This window comes from Ceratina calcarata, unplaced genomic scaffold (genome assembly GCF_001652005.2).
Source record: "Ceratina calcarata isolate Rehan_Ccalc_2016 unplaced genomic scaffold, ASM165200v1 scaffold369.2, whole genome shotgun sequence".
Lineage (NCBI taxonomy): Eukaryota > Metazoa > Arthropoda > Insecta > Hymenoptera > Apidae > Ceratina > Ceratina calcarata.
Genome location: NW_017160008.1, coordinates 6,095 through 30,319, shown reverse-complemented (window position 1 = coordinate 30,319; position 24,225 = coordinate 6,095). Strand labels below are relative to the sequence as shown.

Sequence of the window (24,225 nt, the reverse complement as noted above, 5' to 3'; positions counted from 1 at the left end):
GTAATAAATGACAGTACAAGAATCGACTTCCTAGAAAACTACCGCGTCCGTTTGTCGTAAACCAATGTTAGTGTACTTTCTATCATGTTATCAACTCTTTGCAATGGTCGTGAATGAATCATCTGTTGATGGATTATGTAAACAGCAGCTTGAGAACATCGTTTAAAGAAATATTGAGTACCATTTATAATGCAAAAATCGACGACCAGCGTAATTCCATTTAATAAATTAATATTTGTAATATTCATCATAGATCAGAAAAGCTTGTAATTTTACTTCCGAAACTAATATTTCAAAATCAATGCAAAAATACCATGGATACCAATTCGTTGTAAAATTGGACAAAATTATACCCACCAGTATTTCGTATATTCCGTTAGATTGTATCTAAGCAATCGTAGGGATAAAAGCAGGTTTCGAAACTATTCAATCATATGTAGTAATAACATGCTTAAAACGGAAGGGATCTAACACGAAGGCTGATGTTCAATTAGGAATTTAATATTCGTATGGTGCTACGAGCAACTGGATCTCAAATGTCTGCCTCTTGTGACTGGCAAAACGGAAATTGAAATTCGCACGTGTTCGATGGTAACGCACCCCTTCTGTGCCAATTCGACAGCTGCCCTTTCACCAATTACGATGGCCAAGAAATATAATAACATCAATAACTAATTTTTTTCTTTTATGAAAAATTGTAATGTCATAACCAATTAAAGTAAATAATTTTCTATATAAGCTTTTATTCTTTTTTTAATTATTTATCTTGTGACGATTCTTGATTAATATTGTCACACTTGATACATTTTTATTAGTATGAAAAATGTGTAAATCCTTTAATAGAATATATTTATTATTGCTATTATTATTATTATTATTATTGTTATACATAGCGGTGGACTAGATCCACGTGGATCCCTTCAACAGTGGCAGTACACAAGGTATACGTTCCTTAAATCTTCAAGGTCTTCTTATATATAAAATATACTACGTTTGAACTACTGATTCTATTTCGATTGTCATGGAACAACTTCAGATATGAAAAAAGAGCCGTAACGTTAGATTGTCACTTTCGCTGTTTGCTGGGTTGGAATGGACGAAATTTAAACAGTGTTATTAAAGCAATCCCAGCTTCTTTTCTGATCCACTTTCATTCAAACCCTCGGGATGCTACACCCGAGCATCGATTATCGGATTCGTTGACGATGGCCGTGCCCAAGAAGAAGTTACTCGATACTGCGTGGAACACCACCACGTTCCTGCTTACCAAACAGCCGGAAGATTTCGTGGACGGGCATCGCGTTAAAATCGTCGTCGTCGGTAGCGGATACACGGGCGTGGCTGTCGGGATCTCAATCCTGTTTAAAGTTCGTAAATCATTTTCTAACCTTCTTGTAATTTTCTTTCACTTCACTGAAGCTTAAAATCACTTAGGTTGATTTCATGTATATACTTGTTGTACGAGAACTGTTTTATATTGCGTTATTATTTCTGAGGAAAATCAATCCTCCTACTTTCGTATATTTCATTACGTGTTTATGAATGAATATTTGTATAATGAAGATTCACGCAAGTGTATGTAAGCTGGTGATAACAATCTTTCACTGTATGCACAGTAGTGCAGCGAAGAAATTAACATTTTTGTATGTGACCCTGTTTAAACGTCGGCAAAGAGTGAAAGGGGGCAAGGAATGCTTCGGACCGGTGTACTGGTATAGGTTCATTTATGAGAGGAACGAGATCTGAATGTAGGCTCGTTAGTGTGCCGGGATCAAAAAGGGGCTATTATGCAAATGATCGCCACGAAAGACCAGAAGAGGGAATTCGGCGACGAGGAAAGGAGAGATCGGAACGTGAACGTCCGACGAGGAGCGGGAGGGGAAGGGAACCTCGACGAGGCGAAGAACGAAGGAGTTAGACGAGGAACGTGCTTCCCTTCGCTCGTTATCGGATCGTAACGCGAGCATTTACACGTCGGACGCCCCCGCAGGATCCGCACGGTGCTGATTTATGTTAGTCACCAGAAGAGGAAAGCTGAAATTCATACCCGTCTACGAGGACACCCAACCCTTATCGCGTTCGCTCATCCGAGAACCACGTTTTTTGTCTGACCACGGAGATACTCGTTTCCCTCCGTCCACGGAAGCGGCAGTTTAAGCAAAATTGAAGGGACCAACTTCTCTTCCTCCTCCTCCTCCTCCTCCTTCATGTGAATCTCATCGTTCTTGCAAATAGCGGTTCCGTTACCAATCGTTTTATTGCTTCACAGAGTGTAAAGTTTCATAGTCTTCTATTATCGTATCTTCCATCATCGTTTAGTTACAGCGCATATTAACGGCACATATGTATATCTATATTGGGCTTCAGGAATCGAACGTTTGATGAAGCGAATAAACTGGCTGGTTAATCAAACTAATCATCCGAGTTGAAAAACACTGCTGTGAATAAACGTTTCATGAATCTGCCTTCTTGCAAAGAAGGTCGCAGTTAAATAGGATGAGCGGTTAAAGGATGGGCGAGTAATGGTTACACCAGCCGCATTCCGGTAGGAGGTAATGAACGTGGGCGACTAATTCCAGGTTTCGGTTTCCGTAGATCGTTACCAGGGCAAACAATGAAGGCCGTGCATAGACGGACGTCGGGGGCGGATCTGGGGTTCATTAGACTTTGTTCGTGGTGTAACTACACTGTACACGTGTTCTGTGTCCCTAATAACAGTTACGATATTCCTATTTTACTTCATGATATTTTACAACCAATTTCTTAAACACGTCATACTGGGTGACAATTATGTTCACAAAACTTAATGATTTTTGCTTCTCAACGCCATCGAAAATATTCATGACAAGATAAAATCGGTGTCTTTGTACGTAATTTAATTTCATCGCGAAATCACGGACAAAAACGGTTGCAAGGTAAAATACGGGTGAATCAGCGATGGGGGAGATCATGTCAGTGGACGTTAATATCGGGCAGAATGTTCCGTGACAGCAGCAACGATGGTTAAACAGAAAAAATGCAATGTAAGAGGAGGTCGACGAGGAGGAACGAGAATGAGGTGAGAAAGAATAAGAATAATCAAAGGTAGCGAAGGATGCGATGCGGTTGCACCGGGTCTCTCGCTGGTCCTGCCCGGGTTGGCAGATCGCATCAACGAGATGATCGCGGGGTACCGGCGGCGGCGCGGCGCGTTCCAGTACCGTCGTCCACGGCTTACTGTCCACCTTGCGAGCCCAGCCCGCTCGGTAGTGCCTACTTGCATAAGACGTTCATCTTCTTCTTCTTGTTCTCGTCGCTGCCCGACCCGTTGTTACGTGTCATGTCCGTCGGGCCGCATTAAATCGTACAAACCATCTCGCGGGTCGGTGCTGACGGTGAAAACCCCAAGCTCGCTCATCGTATCTCATTTCGAGTTACAGAGCTTGTTACGATCCGAGCTTTCTATCATTTATTAAGTTGTTAACTAAATCTCACCGGTGTCTGGTTGTTGCGAACGAAATGCTCTAATTCGTAAATCGTTCTGTCGCAGCAATGACAAGTAGTCGACGTATGAAACGCGCTATCAGTTTGTGCTTGTTAACTTATATGCTTTAGGATCGTATTACAGAAATTATAGCTATACTTCGTAGCTGATCTGTTCATTCAACCTTCTCGCTATTGAATGACATGCCGGAACCGCTCCTGACTCTGACTCACCCGTCATATCTGTGTCGATTTTGTTATTACGAATAAATTGCCAGATATTGAAAATTTGCAGTATCGTTCACGATCTAATGCGTCGTAATGACCACGCCAGCCGTTCATGTAATACTGTTTATGGGTGGGTCGAGCCGGCAAGAAAATAATAAAGGTCGATCCACCGGAAGCATGATAAAACGTCTGTAACGTATCGAGTGTCACACCCTCGGTGTTCTCTGTGATCAGCTGCGGTTCCCTCGAGCGGAATCGACGCGGGTAACCAACGGTGAAACGTAGCTGGATCTAGGTAACTAGAACCGCATGAGAGAGAAGAGGTTGTGAAACAGCCGATCAGTTTTGCTCGATCGCATGCAAATTACAGTGCTTGGCCACTGAATTAGAGCAAATAGATGTAAATAGTACAAAAATAGTTCATATCATTACACAATTTTACTGCATAAATATTTTTCTATACAAATGCAAATATTTGTTGTTACTACTGTCGTAAACCGACTTTATAAATCTTTTCCATTATAACTTAACATGCTATGTAATTAGGGTTCTTTACTAATCGTAAGACGCTTAGAGATTATTTTGAATTCTAATTCAACGACCATGTCTGGCTCGCACCGAAATTACTAATGCGCTCGGGAAACCCTCTCTGTCTTATCCACGGTGGTCATGCGTCATTAAAAATCTCGTTACAAAGTATACAGAGAGCGGAGGAGGAGGCTTTTTTGTGAGTTAATTACCACTCAATATCGTCGCGCGATACGTGTGGGTATTACACGAGGGGGTTAAGACAGAAAAAAAATGGAGAGACGAGAGTAGGGGAGAGCTGACTGAGGAAACTTCATCAGCTGCGATATTATGCATGTTGCGGAAGTCCTGCTTAATGAAGTATGGTGATTAAGCGGTATACAATAACAGATTGGAAGCACAAGGGCGTAACGTAATATATTAAGAAGCCGCTTTCCGCTCGGTAGGTTTGTCTCAACGTGTGAAAGCACCATATGTCAGAGAAAAATGTGTCCATCTGCAGCGTGGAACGAACGAACGAGCGCGTGCACGCTTCTCTATTCGTTACGAAAACGTGGCTGCACGCTCGTGTGTCCCACGCGACGGTAGCCTATTATTCAACCGAACACGAATTAGACCGTGATTAAGAGAAATTGCCGCGTTAAAAAACGCGACGATTGATGCCCCGGGTGTCGCGGAAAAAATTCACGCCGCACGAAATCGTAGACGTTAAGTGATAGAGCCGCATTAATTATATCAGACGGCAACGAGATTTTGACAAATACGTAATCGCCCGGGATACGCTCGTGATGCTCGATCAATTACTTCATCCTATTCTTTTCACGTCTCTAATAATCCTGTCCTACGTTAGGCAATAGGATCGACTGAATGAAAAATCAAGTATAATACAAGTCCCTTTGAGATATTTGAGGATGTATTGGCTATACAGTCAATCCCAAAAGTTTATGTACCTTAGAAAAACGCATTTCCTATAATTAAAAAGAAATCAGACGTCGGAAGAATAATGCTAATAATAAATAGTTACGTGCTAAAAAGTATAGAAGGAAATATCCAATTAAGTATTGACGCTGACGAAAAATTTTTTTTTCTTTCAAAATTGCGAAAAATGATTCAAATAAAAGNCTAGCAAACCGGCCCGGCTCGAACGGAGGCGCGATCAGACCCTAACGATCCCTCGCATTAAGGGATCGTTCGAATGCCGCGATCGATCGCCACGCTGCACTCTTAATGCGATTCCTGGGGCCTCTTGATTACGTAACGATTCCGCGTGCGTAATGCATAACTCCGAGCTGACGTGACGCGCCGCGGCTAGTTACCGTTAATTACTCTTTATAATCTCGGTTTCTCTGTTGCAGCGGCTCGCGTCCGAGCTGGTGTTCATAGACCTGAATGAGGAATTGGCGAAAGCGGAGGCGGAAGACATCAGCCATGCGGCTGCATTCCTCGGCAACCCGAAGGTCGTCGGTACCAAAGGTGAAAATTAATCCCTAATGCTCACATGTGTTTTCGTTTGATTAATTGTCGACGGAAAGTATTAATACTTTAGAAAGTACTTTCATCATTCTGTTTCCAATAATTCTTCATTTTATTACTCGCTTATTTGTTACGATTGGCATTTTTATAGACTACTCAATGGCTAGAGACGCGACCGTGTGCGTGATTACCGTAGGCGACAGGTCTACGGCTGATGAGGACCCGACGAGTTTGTTGGAGCAGAATTTGACCATTTTTAGAGACGTTATTCCGAAAGTCTGCAAGTACGCACCGAACAGTATACTTTTAATAGTAACGGCTCCAGGTACGTCTGGTACCTCGTAATTAATCAACGACCGACCATAAGTAGTAAAAGAATTTAATTAATAGATTAATAAAAAGTAAATTAATAAATAGATTTATTGTGTGCATGTTTTTTTTTTAATCCGATTAAAAATGTTAACTGTTTGAATACTTATGGCCGGTGGTGTGCATGAAGTGAAACAAACGCGAAGTACGTGAAACACGTTGTGTTTCAGTGGACATTCTCTCGTATGCAGCGATGAAACTTTCGGGCTTCCCGCCGCACCGCGTGGTGGGACTCGGGACGTTTTTGGACAGCTGTAGGTTTCAGTACTTCATCGCGCAGAAGCTTGGAATTTCGGCGAACTCCGTGCAAGCCTCTATAATCTGCGAGAACGGTCCCACGTCCGGTAATAAGGATAAAAACGATATTAGATTCTAAACTGAATTACATCATTTCCAAGATCTAACCGGTTCTTCACTATAATAAGAATAATACAAACTACACTTTTTCATACGTAAACTATAAAACTTGTTAATAATACTTTGATCCGATATTTATTAAGAAGTATTTATTTGATTATGTATTAAATTTTATATAGTGCCCATCTGGTCCGCCGTAACGGTGATGGGTATAAAACTGAAAGACATCAACAAAGATATCGGCACTAAGGCAGACCCCGAATCTTGGGGCGAGTTACATGCGAAAGTAATCGATTGCGACAACGATCTTATCTCGAGGAAGGGTTATCGCTGTTGGGGCACTGGTATCTGTGCCGCGGAGGTGGTCGACGCTATCGTGCGAAATACATGTATCTGCATCACGGTATCCACGTATTTGAAGGTAAAAACTTAATTAACACCTTCATTTAAATTCCAAGGAGCATTTGATTATTTCAACCTAGCTTACTAATAAAAATTTATAAATGTCAATGCAAAGAATATGTAGAGCTACGTGGATTACAAAATAGAGTAGATTTGGTAGACAGATTTAATAAATTGTTGCAGGGTTGTCGACACGGTTTGGAAAAAGACGTGTACATGTCGCTACCATGCATAGTCGGTAGAAATGGTATACAAACTCTTCTTCGACATCCGTATACTTCAGAGGAGCAAGAACTGACGGAGGCATCTTGTCGAGCAATTTATGAGACCCAGAAATCTATTCTTAACACTTTCGAATAGATCTGTCTCAATTAAAAGTGAATGATATTATGAATGTAAAATAAACGACGCGATGAATAAGCAACAGTGTTTGTTTTACGAATCGAGCCTCTTCTCTTTTCCCCGTGAATGAATATAAAATAAATCGCGCGGCAATCGGAACAATTTCGACCAATTTGCCGAGATTAATGCGAACCGACGGTAATTAATTGGCCGGACGTAGGAAGCGGTTAACCGTTCAACCGCGGCGGCCAACGGCGATCGGGCCGGTGATGAAACGGTCGGTATTACAAACATAAAGGAACGCCAGTTTCGAGGCCGCGATGGTCAACGATACGGCGATCTATTATAACATTCGCGCTCTCTCGATACCAGTCCTCTGTCTGCGTCAGTCGCGGTATTAGTCAACGCTACGCGTCGACGCTACCCGTCGCGTCGTCGAACAAACCGCTCATCCACGATGAAGCCGTTCCCCGTTCCCGAGGGAAAGGTACACGAACCCGTGTTCAATAACGAATCCGACAACGGTTCCTACTTAACCACGGATGACCAGAAGAAGAAATTTATTCATGGAATTCAGCGGACGTTCCTCGATGTCGCCGGTGTACACCTACCTACGCCGCGGCGCGTACAAAATAATCGACGGTGATACATCGCCACAATTACAGACTCGAAATTTCATCGAAGTAACCGGGCAGGCGAGGCCCAATGGAAAAAGCGCGTGAAACAGAGATGCGAGCGTGGCAACCAGGTACCTGCTGTTTTTAATGACTCCGTTCTTCACCTTCTCCCTCATTCCTCATCCCTCTTCGTTTCTCGATTCATATACGCGAAACGGGCCGGGCCGACGCATATACCAAAGAAAGCTGAGGATATAATATAACCGCGGCTCGCCCGTTGTCGTCGCGACGACCCGCCACCAGCGAATTATTCGTCGTTCCCCTCGCGACAGGAGCACGGGGACGCGTCGCGTCGGTGATTCATTATCCGTGCTAACGAATGTGCGTTACGACGACGACGACGACGACGACGACGACGACAACGAGAGAGAAAGAGTGAGGGAGGGGGAAAATAAAAAGAGAGCTGCGAAGGGTTTCCTGCGGCTGGAAGCCACACCAATAACGACGGGGAGCACGACAACGTCTTCATCTCCGCGGCACCGGCTTCTCTCTCTTCTCAGGCGAAGCCATTTTTCTGTATTATTTCGATGACGCGGCCCGACTACATAATTCATATCGCGCCACGCGATTATCAACCTAATGACGCAATTCCTTTCACGCCGCGACGCCTGCGTGCGACTTTCAAAATCTAGATCAGGATTAGGATGCTTTTTGCAGTCCTTCTGCTTTCTTTCAGAAGCCATTATGGCTAGACAACAGGTGTCAACGGTTCTGACGACTGAAGCCATAATTTAACACACGTCGCAGCGGTTTAATGACAAGAGATGGCAGTAGATAAAGTCACATTTTTATTACGAGGATTGAATTATACACGTAATCTTGTTAGACGCTAAGAAAATTCGTATTGTTGCCAGTGAGGAAAAAGGGGGATGACCAAAACGAGGGAGGACCCCGAGGACATCGTTCACCTGCGGAACACCGCGGTAGGTACTACTAATTACTGCACTTTTTATTTCGTCCCGACATAATGCCCGGCCGCGGCCGGCCGGTTCGAGCAGTGGCCCGGTCCACTATGAGCAGAGGAGGTCCCCGCGGAGAGAAAAAAGACGGCGTGTAGGAGTAAAAAGAAGGATTCAGCGAAAAGTGGCCCGGAGGCCGATGAAACCTTCGCCCAGCCTCCCATGTGCAGTATCTGACGTGCTCGGGTCATTTATGCTGTTGCTAAAGTATATGAATATCGTCACAGAATAACTCTAAAGCAACGAGAATCGTTTGGGCAATGAACGCCAGAAATGAGTGTCCACCGTACGAACGATGATTATGCAAAGTTATGAATCAAAATTTCTTTTTAAATTGTTTACTGTTGAGCCAATAATATTCTCATACGTCAATAAATTTATAAACTCGTGTCAATCAGTGTTAGCAAACGTTATTGTCAAAAAAGTCATCGGATCAATTTGTATTTGGGATATTCAATTAGCAATTGGCGCGGAATTTTTTATTAGGGTACGTTTGTAAAAAGACATTTTACTGCTCTCTGGATGTAAACGATTCACTGCGCGCCGTCGTAAAATCGCAGCAGGTACACGGACGGGGGTCCTTGATTGAGTTACGATTTAATTAGTCCGCGCGGCCAATCAGTAATTAAGATATCCGCTAATCAACGGACCCGACTCCCCTTCTATCTCTTCCCTGCACCCAACGCAGCGTGCATTAGCGGCGAAGTTCGACTCCCTTGTCCCATCCTGCTTCCTTCTCTCTCCTTCCTCGTCTCCCATCGTTCTTCCGACACTTTCTACGACCTTATCCTTCCTGGTTCCCGGTGCACGAGCCGAGTCCGTGAATCAATCGAACTCGGATTGGCTGCTGGCTTCGGCAGCCCGCAGGATTCTGCGCGCGTGATTAATCCCCCAAAAAGAAGGAACAGCACAAGAGGGAATAAAAAAGTCAATAGCGAAAGAGGATTTGGGTCTCGTTATGCTTATGGGATCTCTAACCCTCGGTTCGATATTGTTGGTTTAGTCTCTGCATAAATTTAGAAGTTTCACGCGGTCGTATCGTTCTTCACAGCAATCCTCCTACTTCGTAAGAATGATCAGAAGTAATACTAAGAAGTTAGACTTTCTTAATACCAACGCACTATATTCTTTTAATTTATAGAATATATCGGTACAAAATGTAAAAACGTGAACTTATACTAGTTTAATTTTCTGTCATTGGAAGTAGAACAGTCGGAACCGGAGTTAACGATCGGAGATGATGTTACTTTGAAATAGTTGTCACTTTAAACGAAGTAGGACGCGTCCGGGGCGAAGCTCAGGTAGGAAATCAGGATAAGATTAATCACCGGTTCGGGTTCTTGGCATAAAGGTCCCGCTCTGCACTTGTTACCTCATTAAATCAAATATATGATACCGTGTCGCGGCGGGAAACGAGCTGTAATTCATAACAACTGCGACAGTTATGTATCACGTGCACGCCCTGTGACAAATATTCTAAATAACCATTTAACAACGGGGATCTTAAATAGGATCAACTATTTATAATATCATGTTAATAAATACATTTCATTGTCTGCGTATATTTTAATTAATAACCAAATTGCTTAGAAATCTTTTCAGAAAATATTTATCAGGGATGCTTTATATTTGTTTGATAATAATTAGTTTTCAAATATTATAACAATTTTTGTAGAATTTCCTATTTTTTTGCAAGTGCAATTTGTATGATAATCATTATTTATACGTTGCATCCGAAATAGTTCCTATATAATCCCATTTTTTAAATATATTTATTTGAGCTTGGAATTCAAAAGATCTAAGAAAAAAATCTTCACGTTCACGGCATCTGTTGGACAGTGGAAGAACCCAGGTGATCCGTATTTCAGTGATATTTTATAAACAATTTTCCTTTGTACTTTTTTTAAATCTACTGCTCCTAATATCATAAATATTTTTTATAATACATTTGCATTTAAATTACTCATCCATTAAGAACTTTGTGAATTTTCCAATAGCTTTATGTTGCCTTATGAGTCTTTTCAAAGAATATGTGTCACGGTAAAATTTATGCTTTTACCATTAATATTTTATACCTGTCATTGTACACAATAATAAATTACAAAGTAAGCTTCGATGTGCAGAAGCAGTGGGATTATAGGAACCTCAATCCAATTTTGTCAACGTTCGAATGAGAACTGCGATACAAAGTCAATGCTTTTCCTTTTGACAAGGAGATTTAAGAAAAAAGGAACGATGTATCAGTCCGGGTGTGCGTGAGATAGCGTTGATTGTAATTAATAGCCAGGCAGTGCGTTCAGGTCTGCAGTCGGTTAATTGTCGAGAAAAGATTAATGGCGCGAAATCACGCCAATACTGGCCGATTGTCCGAAACCGATCCCCGTCCCGATATTCGTGCTTTCGTGTTTTTTCGGTCGTCGCTGGACGCGAAACTCGTTTCTCGTTACACTTGTTCGCCCCGTGATAAAACGAAACGAGCCGAACACGCGGAAAATTATTCGCTGACCGGTCGCCAATATTTTTAATCGTACGTCCATCGACGCAATATAGTGTCTACCCCGCGATTAATTAAGATTTATTAGACTGGGCCTCGTATCGCGTCGAATCGTTAAATAGTTCGCACCTGTCGTGCCTAATGCCCGTAATCAGTTAAGAGTTATGACGTAGAAACGATTTCAAATATTCTATTTCAAGAATTGATTGTGAAACCCAAATGCTTTTCACGTACTTATCTAAGTCCTTCAGTATTGCTCGTGTTAATAATTCCCAAAAAATTTCCTACTTTCAATTTACAGAATGTGTATTCAATACTTAAACATGTATTATATTATCGTAAGATTCTTCGACTTTTTCACTACATAAATTATGCGAGTTTCCTATCTGATCATAATAATTTGATCGACCATTATACACAGATTGCTAATCAATTCGGTGAGTGCACTCGGCGCTGCCGTATCGACTATACGAAAAAACTAGTTAATCGAATTCACATAGACACGACCAAGGTAATTGCCGTCAGCAACATAGTGTACCGGGCGTGTGGTGGATACGCGGTACACGCAGTTGCAACCCTTAATGCGATACGTGACCGTCTACATCGAGTGCAACCATAACTCGTGAAAATTGCAAAATGTTTCCAGTCCCAAAGATAAGCGATTTAATTCGCCTCGTGTAATGAACAGTTCCAACAGCTTAACCTTTAACCACGAGTGAAGAAACACAAAAGCGGTTCAGTGAACTTATATATTCACGTGCGAACTTGTTTATCGTGAACTTTACGCGACTCACAAGAAACCTAATTGTCAAAGTCGCCGGGTTACGTTTAAAACTAGATAACGTGCAGACGAGAAGATAGCAGCGTACTTAGGACCTTCTGTACCAATAATTCAAGTTCAATATTACGATAAGTTTTTGTACCATCGAAATGATAGATGTCTAGCGAACACAGTGATTTTTAAGAATAAATAATAATATAAATGTTTCCTCAACAAAACTGTTAATCATGTTTTTATGTTTCCACGTACATGGAATTTTATGCTTTAAGAGATCAGAGAATTCCATTAATTTCTTCATGTATATTTCTTCACTAAGCAAACAAGTTCTTATAATAATATTACATATCATTGGAATGTTACATTTAATATGATAAATGCTTTTGGCTCAATTACTTAATTATGCTTTCAGTCTACATCAGATAAAAATTCCTTTGTTAAATGACAAATAAATAAGGCTAATAATTTCTCTAAATTGTAAGATTAGCTAATCTAAATCTTTATATCAAGTACGCATCACTCTTCCCAGTATTAGCGATAACGTTCCCATACATATCACAGTCGAGCAATTACTATCGTATCCGGCTTTTCGCTAACTCAACAATGTTTATAACCGGCATAGAAGCGAGATTGCCGTCTCGGAGGTCAGCCGAGATAATGAGACCGAGGGTAGTAATTCCAGGGAAATAATTTCCCGGCGGACGCGGACGTGGCTGATTTATAAACAGGATCCTGGATTACCGATCGCGAACGAATAGATCTCGGCGTATCGTCGACGGTAAGCCAGGGATAAGAGAACGCGATTGAAGATGAACGCCGACGACGTGGTGGATCGCGCGGCGAAAGGCAACGAACCCCGGGACCTGGGATCTACGCCAGATTCCAGATCACGCGCCGATTATGCCCCCGATTTCAGATTTACGACTGCCGAGCATACCCGTCCCGGTCCGCGGCGGCATTTATTTATAGTCACAGGGGATCACTTGTTGCCGCGTTCTACGGACGATCTACCACCCATTTTCTCTTCCTCCGATGCTCGCAGCACTCGCCCGGTTCTCTATTTCTTTCCACGCGTGAATGCACCTTTTAACGCTGCGTTTGCGAGCAACGACCACCCATATAATGGATAGACGCACGCGGATGTACACTCGCTAAAGTTTATCGTTTGGAGTTAGACTTTTATGGGCATCTTTAATTATGAGTAAAATCCACTTCAGTATGTGTTAGACTGACGATGATTTATTTTATCATTTTGTGAATCTACTAAACAATGTATGTAGTTGTTTGCATAAACATAAAAAATTAAACGATCGACATCGTCTGTGCACTGTATTTATGTTTTTATGTAATATTGTTTTGTAATAGGCTAATTGTAAAGTCACTTGAAACTGCTCAGTCATTCTGGGTACATTATGTATGCGCAAAAACTCTTCAAGATTCTCTAGAACACTATGATACTCAAGAACTAGCACTTTAATATAGTTACACAGTTCATCAATAATTCGCAATTGCAGGCGTATTGCTGTTGGCACTGGCTAATTTATTTGTTATGAAAATAAGCGTTTAATTTATTTGTTATGATAAGAAACTTCAGCGAATATCCAATGTTAGAATATTTACACAGACGACATGCTGAAGATATCTATCATCGATTTTTCATGAACATAATAACAGAATTAGCTCGGGGACAGTCTGAAACAAAATGAACCAGCAAGTGTCGGATGGGAATAAGTGAAAATAAAAAAATTACTTAAATAAAAAATAATTTTTTCATTTGTTCAATCTAAGTAAAAAAAAAGGATATTATATAAAAATCAATAGCAATTGGAAAGTTGTAACAGAAATTCTAAAAAGAAAAACAGCTGTCATATTCTGTCCTTGTACAATAAATATTCCAGTTCGTATGATTGCCCACTTTTCACTTTCAATGTACGTATGTACTGCGAATTGAAATTCGAGCGTGTAAAAATAAAATTCACGTATCATTTCGTAAATCATCGTACGAAGTACAAGCTACAAGGCCGGTCAAGTACCATAACGATTGATTCGTGACGATTTCTAAATTGAAGGTCTCTTCGGTGTTAGAGTTTACTGGGTCATTAAAGAACGTCATGATCTTGAAAATAACATGAGTCCATTAAGAAACTCAGAATAGTGTTGTCTCTTTACTAAAAGCAAATGTGATTTATAGTTTTCGAATTAAAATATCTTTTCACCTCGTTGACACTTCTCACTATTGTTCCCTAATTTGATGTACAAAAAGCAAATTAAGGTAAGGACAGACGAAAGCTATTTTCTCTTATATCATCGATATCGCTTGGGAAGAATCATGGACTCTGATTACCAGTATATCTATACGAAAACGAAAGAGGGGAGAGACTTTTCCAATTTGTTCGGCACAGCACGTGGGACACGCAATTAGCCGGTTCGATCGAAGCGAACAGCTCCTCGTGTGGCACGGCGGTCCATCGCGGATCGATGCAATTAGCAGCATCGAATCGCGCAAGATTTACAAAGTCCGGTTTTCGCCGGCTCCGCGCGGCGGCGGCGGTTTTTAAAGTTCGCTCAATCGGCGATTGAAAAAAAAAAAAAAAAAGAAAATGCCGTCGCTCGAATCCCGGGGCTAATTGGATGATTGGTTCACGCTTTATGCGATCGATTAATTTATCACAACGCCGTTTTAACGAAAGAAGACGCGATCCGATCGGTACTGTATCCTACTACTTTACTTAATTGGCAATAAACACCGGCGAACGTAATTATCGCGGTGTCACGTCATAAAACGGCGTAATAAAGTGCGACGCATTAATAATTAACCACGGTGCGGCTTAAAATCAATGGTGCAGACTCGCTTCGTGACCTACGATCGTTTCCAACTTCTATCGCGTATTGCATTTCAGAGTAAATGATTATAATGTAAAGCACCGTGCAACACGCTTTGTGCCAGAAAGTATGCATTGAAATTAAAGCGAGGGTCGCTTAATGTACTTCCAATTTATATGCAACGTTCTTTACGCGCTCTATATAACAGGAGTCAATTAAAGAGCTCAGCTTGTTGCTTCTTCATGATCATTGAATTATTTATTTTTTACATGTACTTCTAATAAACCATTTTCTTAATGCAACCTGTAACCGTTTCAATGATTTGATAATATTTTCACGTATTTCAAGTACCTTATTTCATGACATTATACAGCAAACATTTGATTAATAATTAGCAATACTTAATAATTAACTAATTGATTGAACAAGATTAATTTTACTAACATTCTAAGTATTATTTTTCTGAATTTACTAGAATGGTTAGTTGAAATTCATCGTGAAATGCCCCAATGTTAAGCCTCGCTACACGCGTTTGTCAATTTTACTTTCAAGTCGTAAAAGCACGGTTTACTGCGAAACGAATCGTCATCCAGCATCCCTATTAAATTTCTCTTTAATTTTCAGGGAACGAATCGATGGTCAAGCCGGATGGAGATGCAAATGATTATAATTACAGGAACGGGACGCCGGATCCGTTAACTTCAATTTCATTCGCAAAGGTTTTTTCTTGTTCACGTGACGGCCGTGGCGTGTAAAGGCCAAATGCAAAAACGCGGCGCATCTTCATGAAATGTAGTAACCTTTCATCCTTCTTGCCGATTAGATTAAAAAGTGAAAGAAAGTCGGAGGTCTAAGGTTGAAACTAGCCGCGTGTAAATAAACATAAGTCGGATATCGCACGTGCGTGCCTAATGTGACATAATCAGTACACGCTTTTTTTATTTACAATTGGGACACGATGATACTTTACTCTTTTATTTAAAATATGTAACAAGGAGGTATATAGCGAGAATCAGTCATGAATAAATATTTTGTTTCTTGAAAGACGAGAATAATTAAAGAAATACGTGATCGAATGTGATTTTTAAGATAAATAGCTGCGTAGACGAACTATTTTTTCATTTTTAATTTTATTTTATTGCTTAAATACACGCGTAAGAATTATTGATTTGTAAGATGCCCAAATGAGATTTCAATGTATACAGATCAAATCTGAACATTCAGATAAAAATATATTAGTTTCGATATCTTAACACGTGGATTAGTCGTCGAATTTTGACAAGGCCTCAGATATCACGCTTTGCGACGTAGTAATACGTGCAACGTCGAGGTTCATGCCCGTTGACAGCGCAGATGTACCGCCAGAATTAATTTTAACCGTAAGCTTGCATTAAATCCAAAGGAACTGACAAACGTGTCGGCGCTCACGTTGTCCCGTTACGAGCACTACCTGCTTAACCCATTTGTCTAGCTCAGCTGCAAAGAGCGGCCACAGCAGCCAGTGAGATGGAAGAGCGGTCGAACGCGGTGGAGAGGGACGGATCCACAGTTAGGAACGACCGAAAGGTGCTCACGATCACGTAGCACATGAAATTGCAACCGCTTAAAGGTTCGTTGCGTCACTTTCCGATGCATTTCTGTGACCACGTGCTTGGTATTCCTGAATATGACTCAACCGACCCAGCGGCGCGGGTTTTCCGGGAAGCGGGCGTGCGTACGCCGTCTATGAAACAACCGATTCTGATAGCGTATGAGCCTTCCACGTAACGCTATCGACCGAATTATTCGATAAAAAAAAGTGCGATGTCTACGCTCGATCGGTCGATAAGTGTTGGACAAAGTTTAATTTCCCAAACGAGTTTGTTATGAGGTTGCTGTAATTTTTTACAATCGCAAGTACTTAGAATACTTACTGGTCTGATGTAATCTGTTAGTCTAACGATACAGAAATTCCGGATTAATTAACTGCGAACTGGAACCCTTTGGAATAGCTAGCATTCTTCGTATCAGCTAGTGTCGGAGACTTAACAAGCTTCTTTCACGTTGTGTGTAATATAAAAGGAAAAGCTATTTTTAAAGTTCATTAGAAATATAACTGAGCCACCTAACTCTTCTAAACCATCGGTTCTCACGGTCACACAACTTGTAGACCTTCTCTTATATATAGTCTTTGATATAAAAAGATCGAATTCCTCTTGTTTAACATAAAACTACTTTATCTTATTAAAGGTAGAAGATTCTAACGTTTTCTAAAGTGCATTACAATCTGAACTTCGAGAATTAGTAGGTTAACCAGTACAGTTCCATTAGAAAATTTTTAACGCTGCAACATCAACGATTAAAGTACTTCCATCACAAAAAATTCATACTACAGAAAGAGCAGCTGGTTATTTTAAGTATGAAACATTTGTTCGAAAAAAATAAACGAACGGCTGTTCCCATCCAGCATTAGGAGACATTTCATTGACCCCATGCGTAAGTATTTTTAGCCCCCATGAGGCAAAATACATCCTGCAGGCTGATTTTTATTAGCAGAGGGGATCGAGAGGAAAGCCGACTGTTCGGATCGATGAACGGCGGGTTCATCGCGGAAGGGAAACGTGCGTTGCGTCATGTTACGCGTGCGCAACCTCGCTTTCATTTCCGAATAATTCGTTGGCGATCTACGCGATAGCGAAATTACCGCCGTGTACAAAAGAACGAGCACGCGACACGCGAACGATTAACGCGTGACCGAGGGCCACGTTTATTGTGAAAAACTTGTCTGAAAAACGGACGCGAATTTTTATCACCCGGTCTGGGAGATACTCCGACTGCGTTCGCGATTTCGTCAGCCCCGAGCACGCCGAGCCTGAGGAGGTTGGTGCAGCTTATGGGAGGTATAAAAAGTGGGGACAAGGTCACCTTACTGGACAGAAGTCTTCGAGCTGTCAGACTAGTCAGACGTGCACCTACGGAACCGTTTGGTAAACCGACTGAGTACAAAAGCTTTAGTGTGGCTTCGTTTTCTTTCCTTTTCTTCTTACGCTTTTCTGTTTTCCTTTCTCAAAGCAACCATGGTGAGGTTAGTGAAAATTTTTATTTTTACCGCTTATACGCGCGGCGGATTCGTAAACGAGAGTTGTGCCGGTACCGTTTAAACCCGAACAATGTCGTTCTCATAGGAGAAAAGAGGTCAAGCGAGCAATAAACTCTCAAGTACAATAATTGGTGCTGTTTAATAGATCTTATTGTCACTCGTCTCGCCCTGTATTCTATTTGGTGATGGCATTTTCCAGATCTATCTCTATAAATCACTTTTAATTTAACGGTAACAGTGGTTCAACGGTTTTTAATATCGAATATTAACGCGTGTATCTAATGAGAATTGATTTTATTTGATAGAATGAGTTTTTATTATTATAATTCAGTATCAACATGTTTTATTATTCGATACTTGGAAATCGTCGAAATCGCTTGTGAATTTTGAACGCTTGCAATTTAACGAACGCACTTTTGTAGTTTAATGTAAACACCGGTATGCACACGTGTTTGACGTACCGCTAGTGGCATCTTGCGAGCTTGCGCATTATCCGTGTTCTTATCAAAATTTCATTCATTTGTAATCAATTTATAGTAAATATGTAATTATATGAATGTAGATNATGATACAGGAATGATTATAGGAAGGGATGATACATTTTCGGAAAACGAAACAGAACTATATCTTACATATACAGAACTATATTTTGCAGATGCCAGACAAGTGTTAGATCCCTAATTCTAATAGCAATTATGCAACGTTAAATGTAAGATATAGTTCTGTTTCGTTTTCCGAAAATGTATCATCCCTTCCTGTAATCATTCCTGTATCATTCATCATTTCATATTTAACAGATATGTCTAATATTATTTAATATTAATCCCTTTATAAAAGTCCTTCGTCCACAAGTGATTATATCTAGTCGGTAATCAGGTACTGCAAACAGTCAATTAGAAGTTATATTTACGTAAAACAGCGTAAAAAATAATATATCACGTTACTTCCTACATAAATTAAGAGACAATAAATACTATGTGTGCGTACATGACAAGCTATATAAGCAATAAGTGTCCGACAGTACTTCTATCGTACTGTCGGACTGATCGGCCTGATGGGATTTCTACTCTGTTATATATTTTATATCTATTTTGCTGTTGAAATGAAACTGACAACAATTTTATTACCGAGAAATCATGAAATTATTACATCGTAAGTAGATTTTCATGATCTCTATGACGTTGAGAAATGCTTCTGTTAAAAACTACTTGAAAATGAAAATTATAAAATAAACGCGATTCAATGTGCTATTTTAAAATATTGTTTGCAATTAATATATTTTTTTACAATTGATTGAGTGACCTTTTTGACCTTTGGCGATCTAACTGTGTTTATTAAAAAAATCGTAAAACATTATTTATTAAAAAAGTAATGTAAAGTGAACGAAATTATTTGACTCGTTACAGGAGAATGGCATCGTTGAAAAACAAGTTGATGAACACGGTCATCGAGCCGATGTCTCACGGTAGGAGCAAAGTCACCGTAGTCGGCGTAGGCCAAGTTGGAATGGCCTGTGCGTTCAGTCTTTTAGCAAATGTAAGATCCATTTTCTATATCAATTTTATTTCTAAAGCTATCGCGAACGACAAATTCCATTACGAATGATAATTGCAGGGTGTCTCAAACGAGCTGGTACTCGTTGACGTAATGGCGGACAAGCTCAAGGGTGAAATGTTAGATCTGCAGCACGGCACCGCGTTTGTGAAGAATCCGAAGATTGATGCTAGTACAGATTACGCCGCGACAGCGAACTCGAGTGTCTGCGTCGTGACCGCCGGCGCTCGTCAGAGAGAAGGTGAAACGAGGCTGGACCTCGTTCAACGAAACACAGACATCTTCAAAGGCATCATACCTCAGTTGGTCAAATATAGCCCGGACGCTGTACTTCTGATCGTCTCGAACCCGGTTGACATTCTCACGTACGTTGCGTGGAAGCTGTCCGGCCTACCGAAAAATCGAGTGATTGGTAGCGGTACCAATTTGGACTCGGCCAGATTCCGTTTCCTGTTATCGCAGAAACTCAACGTAGCATCTACATCCTGTCACGGATGGATTATCGGCGAGCACGGTGACACGAGTGGTAAGTTACCTAAGATATTTTTAAATCTACACACCTTTATGACACACGTTTACATGACGGACAAAAATTCATTCTTATCTGTGATAAGCCCACGTGAATCTCGTAATGTACCATTATCTGCAAATCAAATCTCAATCGCGATTTCGCACCATGTGAAACACAAGTGATTTTATTGCGATCTATATTTTATCGAATTTAGGCAATACTTCACAAATTGAAGTGATACAGAGTCATGATTAGTATTTTTATTGAATACAAAATATTTAGTATTATAATATATTTTATTATGTTACTATAAAAAAGCAATTTTAATATTCGTCATCACAAATTCTTTATTAAAATATAGCAATTAATTAAAAGCAATATCCTAGGCTTTGGTCTATACGATTTTATTTTCTATTTATTAGAAAAGAGTGCACGTTTTATTTTACGCTGATAAGCTTATCTCACTTTCAAATGAAATAAAAATTTGTTTGATTATTTGATTAACAGTACCGGTATGGTCGGGAGTGAACGTAGCGGGCGTCAGGTTGCGCGATTTGAACCCGCTCGTGGGAACGGAGAAGGATCCGGAAAAGTGGAGCGAGTTGCATAAAGAAGTCGTAAATAGTGCGTACGAGGTGATCAAACTAAAGGGATACACATCTTGGGCCATCGGGCTCAGCGTTTCAAACCTCGTTTCCGCTATATTGCGGAATTCGCATCAAGTTCACGCAGTATCTACATTGGTTACCGTAAGTTGATAAGCCTGTCCATGCCTCGTTGCACAACGAACTTTGATAGTTACACCAGAGTCTAGTTACACGTGATTGTCACGATACGATTACAAAATTATGGATAGCTGAAATTTCCAAACGATTGAAAAAATTTGTTGTGACACTGAACGTATAGGATTGATCAATTGGCTGACGAGACGTCTGATGATTTTTAGGGGTATCACAATATCAAGAAGGAGGTCTACTTATCGTTGCCCTGCACGTTGGCCGACGGAGGTGTTAACAGCGTCGTTCAACAGGTACTCACCGATAACGAGCTGAATCTTTTACACCAATCTGCCGACGCGATGGACGAAGTGCAGCAGGGCTTGAAATTTTAAACTTTAATTTATATTATAAATGGAATTGATTTTCGCGGACACGGTCGTGCGCGGTGAATCGTTTTCGGCGAGCGATTTTTGAATCTACTTACGTTTCGATACTTAGATTTACACGATACTTATAATAACTATTTATAATTGTAATTTAAATATATAATTGTTTCCTATGAACACAACTCGGTGCACATGTTATAGATGATTTTATGTAGATATATGCGTGTGTTCGTGTGACCACAAAGTATTATATGTTTTATCACGTAAGTGTTCCGTGTTCGCGATAAGTTCTATCGCATCTGGCTAATTTGATAATATGATATTATAATTCTATTTTACGTATGTACATAATAATTGTTCTTTTTTTGACACAAGACAAGATACTTAATCGAGCCAGTTGAAATTGTAAACAGAACTTGGAATTTACACTCCAGTGTTCTCGAGCTTGTCAAAAACGTCAAACGCATTTCGAGACGTTTGATGTCTACCTCATGAATTTAGCACTGACTGAATGTATTTACATATACACGCCGTCTTAACCATTTTACCATTTACTGCGTATGTTGTAAATTGTCTTGTATAAATATTTATATTTATGATTTAATAAATCTATATTAATTGAGTAAACAGTCTGAAGCAATTAATTTAGTTATAAGATTGATCGTAAACCTATTTCGTTTCATCGTAACGTTGATCAACCGTAATTGTACATGGTCCAACTCGATGATCGAGTCTCTGTAACCATGGATTGTTTAACAATTGGCAAACCGAGGCAATGGCGAAGCACAGGAATGCGTTATGATCGCCAGCGCCTTCCTTATCGCGAAACGTCAAATAACGGTATGTGATGTGACATTTTCCGTAGCAAAAGGGATCGACGAAAATTAGCTAAATCATCGGGTGACGAGAAGCAATGGTTTTGTCGCGCATGCTGTCGATTTCGTCACGGCCGACATGTCTGAGATTTACAATACAGCAGCTGATATTGAGAAGAAGCTTGGCCACCAGACACAACCGTCTCACATTACCGCCAACAATACTTAAGGAACATTTTGGAGGAAGTAAAACTAAAAGATTAGCGTCCGCTGACTTCGGTAAAGACGCCACCGCTGGATCCGATTTACAGAGAGCGGTCAGTTTCGTGTAAGCGGCCTGTTTTCTGTATTCCGTACACCGAACCTATCATCCTTCTCTATTGACCATCTCGGCTAGACTAAGTCGCGTCATCTGAGTCATTTCTGTATGTCGAATCAATTATGCAAGAAATATGTTTGCGCAAGAATCACTTCACTGTCGTTAAATCTTTTCGACAAGTATACCTTGCTTTCTCATCCATTTCTTTAAATACGTATCTTCACTCAAATGGAGTAAAGATTATTGAATCCAATCTGCCGATTTAAATTCTTTTTTCATGTTTTATTTTAATTCAATTGCGTTTTTAAATTCTTTTATTTTAATCCATTCTTTGTAATCACTCCGATTTGAGGATCATGCATATTTTATTTTTGTACTCTTCCAATTATTTCACTACGAAATGTAAATAAGTGCAAAATCGATAAGTCTGTACATAGAAGAATCTCTTAGTTGTACATGTGACATTATCTCATCTGATCACAGACGTAAAATCTTTTTCAAATGATGACATCAATTTTCTCTGTTAACAATTACATCTTTGAATTATTCTCAGAAGTAATTTGCGTATTTTTCGGAATAGCATGTGGAATGTGGCTATAGTATATTTTTCGAGGAAGAAATATTGCAGACAAAGTGCTGCTGTTTCAAAATTAATTCTCCACAAATATTTCTTCTTTATAAAAGATTTCGTATTTATTTTAAATCTCTCATTGAATTCATCGTTGCGTAAAAATTGGAGATCGTTGTCGATCTTTCAGATAACGTGGAAGTGGCGGGGGAATTTTTGTTATGAGCCCATCAGCTGTACCCGTGAACATCAGAAGAAAGCGGTCCGGTGGTTTCAGTAAAACGACATTTTCTTATTCCAGACAACCATGTCTAAAAGAAGAGTTACTCTGCAAATATTCGGAACCAGTGCGCGATTGCTGTCATAAGGTGACGGTCGTTGGTAGCGGCATGGCCGGCGTAGCTTGCGTGCATTCGCTACTTTTTCAGGTATTCAGGATTAAAAAGATTCAAACCAAATATTTACGTACAATTAGATTAAATAATCATAGTGATAACAAGTGGTAATTACTTGAAGAATTTAATTTTCCAAAATGCTTATTTAGCTTTTATTAATAATTACAACAGGATTTCGTTTTTATGTACCTATCAAGATCTATTAATAAGTCTGACCATTAACTATGATTTAATTAATATAAATTTTAATTCATATAAATGAATTCCATTTTCAAATAATTTCACGATTGGAAATAGTACAGATACATAATGAGAATTTAATTAACAAAGCATTACCAAAATTAACATACATTACAATCGGCGGTTTCATTGTGTGATATAATTCAGTAATTGTTATAAAATAAAAGTCTCTATGGTCTGGATAAAAAGTGGAACCGAAAGGAATTAAATGACGAGATACACGCGACGAATATTCGAGACGAGCGTGTCCGGTTTATTTTAAATGCACGGGTGAAAGTTTACACGCATGTAACGCGTGGAAAGCCGAATCTGGTGCGAGAGCGTTTCATGAAAATGCTAGAAGTCCTGGAAAACGTCCTCGCTTCACATTGGCGCCGGTTATCCTCGAAAAGTGGGAGAACCATTGCGCGTATTGCTGAACACGAGAACACGCGTAATTATTTCATTGCCTTATTCGCAGCAAATTACTTCGCACGTCGCGCTGGTAGATGCATTTCCGAAGAAGCTCGAAGGAGAGGGAATGGATTTGGTACACGGTTCGATATTTTTAGACGACCCGCGCGTAGAATTCGACACAGGTCAGCAGGATTATTTTTAGCAATAAATAAGTTGGATAACTTTCATGAAACTCGTAAGAAGCGTAATTAATTATCAGGTTGACTAGAGTATAAATGTAATGCTTAGGATTAATTATTTAACATTCCGAAGGTGTCGAAAAACAGCTTTTGAAATTATTATCATTAGTTT

General features: G+C 40.1%; 3 protein-coding genes across 7 annotated transcripts in view; all 3 read left to right on the top strand.

The window, feature by feature from the left end:
- The first annotated feature begins 1,205 nt into the window (after positions 1–1,205).
- On the top strand, positions 1,206–7,215 carry LOC108625676 (L-lactate dehydrogenase A-like 6A). The gene is made up of 6 exons (XM_018025865.2): positions 1,206–1,367; positions 5,574–5,691; positions 5,843–6,016; positions 6,231–6,404; positions 6,597–6,838; positions 7,003–7,215. The coding sequence occupies exons 1-6, from the start codon at positions 1,206–1,208 to the stop codon at positions 7,177–7,179; spliced, it is 1,047 nt and encodes a 348-aa protein (XP_017881354.1). The 3' UTR covers positions 7,180–7,215.
- Positions 7,216–17,635: 10,420 nt separating this feature from the next.
- On the top strand, positions 17,636–21,770 carry LOC108625697 (L-lactate dehydrogenase). 5 transcript variants are annotated; one of them, XM_018025899.2, is made up of 5 exons: positions 17,636–17,858; positions 19,378–19,507; positions 19,586–20,051; positions 20,544–20,785; positions 20,983–21,770. In XM_018025899.2, the coding sequence occupies exons 2-5, from the start codon at positions 19,382–19,384 to the stop codon at positions 21,145–21,147; spliced, it is 999 nt and encodes a 332-aa protein (XP_017881388.1). In that variant the 5' UTR covers positions 17,636–17,858; positions 19,378–19,381; the 3' UTR covers positions 21,148–21,770. The 5 variants fall into 5 exon arrangements, with proteins under 5 accessions (XP_017881388.1, XP_017881385.1, XP_017881389.1 ...); XM_018025896.2 differs by having other exon boundaries at positions 17,798–17,956; XM_018025900.2 differs by lacking the exon at positions 17,636–17,858 and adding an exon at positions 17,972–18,066.
- A 169-nt stretch (positions 21,771–21,939) lies between these two features.
- LOC108625675 (L-lactate dehydrogenase) overlaps positions 21,940–24,225 on the top strand; it is a 4,189-nt gene continuing 1,903 nt past the window's right edge. Inside the window, exons 1-4 of the mRNA XM_018025864.2 lie at positions 21,940–21,981; positions 22,118–22,284; positions 23,145–23,271; positions 23,939–24,056. Coding sequence (XP_017881353.2) covers positions 21,940–21,981; positions 22,118–22,284; positions 23,145–23,271; positions 23,939–24,056 — 454 coding nt within the window. The remainder of the gene's footprint in view (positions 21,982–22,117; positions 22,285–23,144; positions 23,272–23,938; positions 24,057–24,225) is intronic.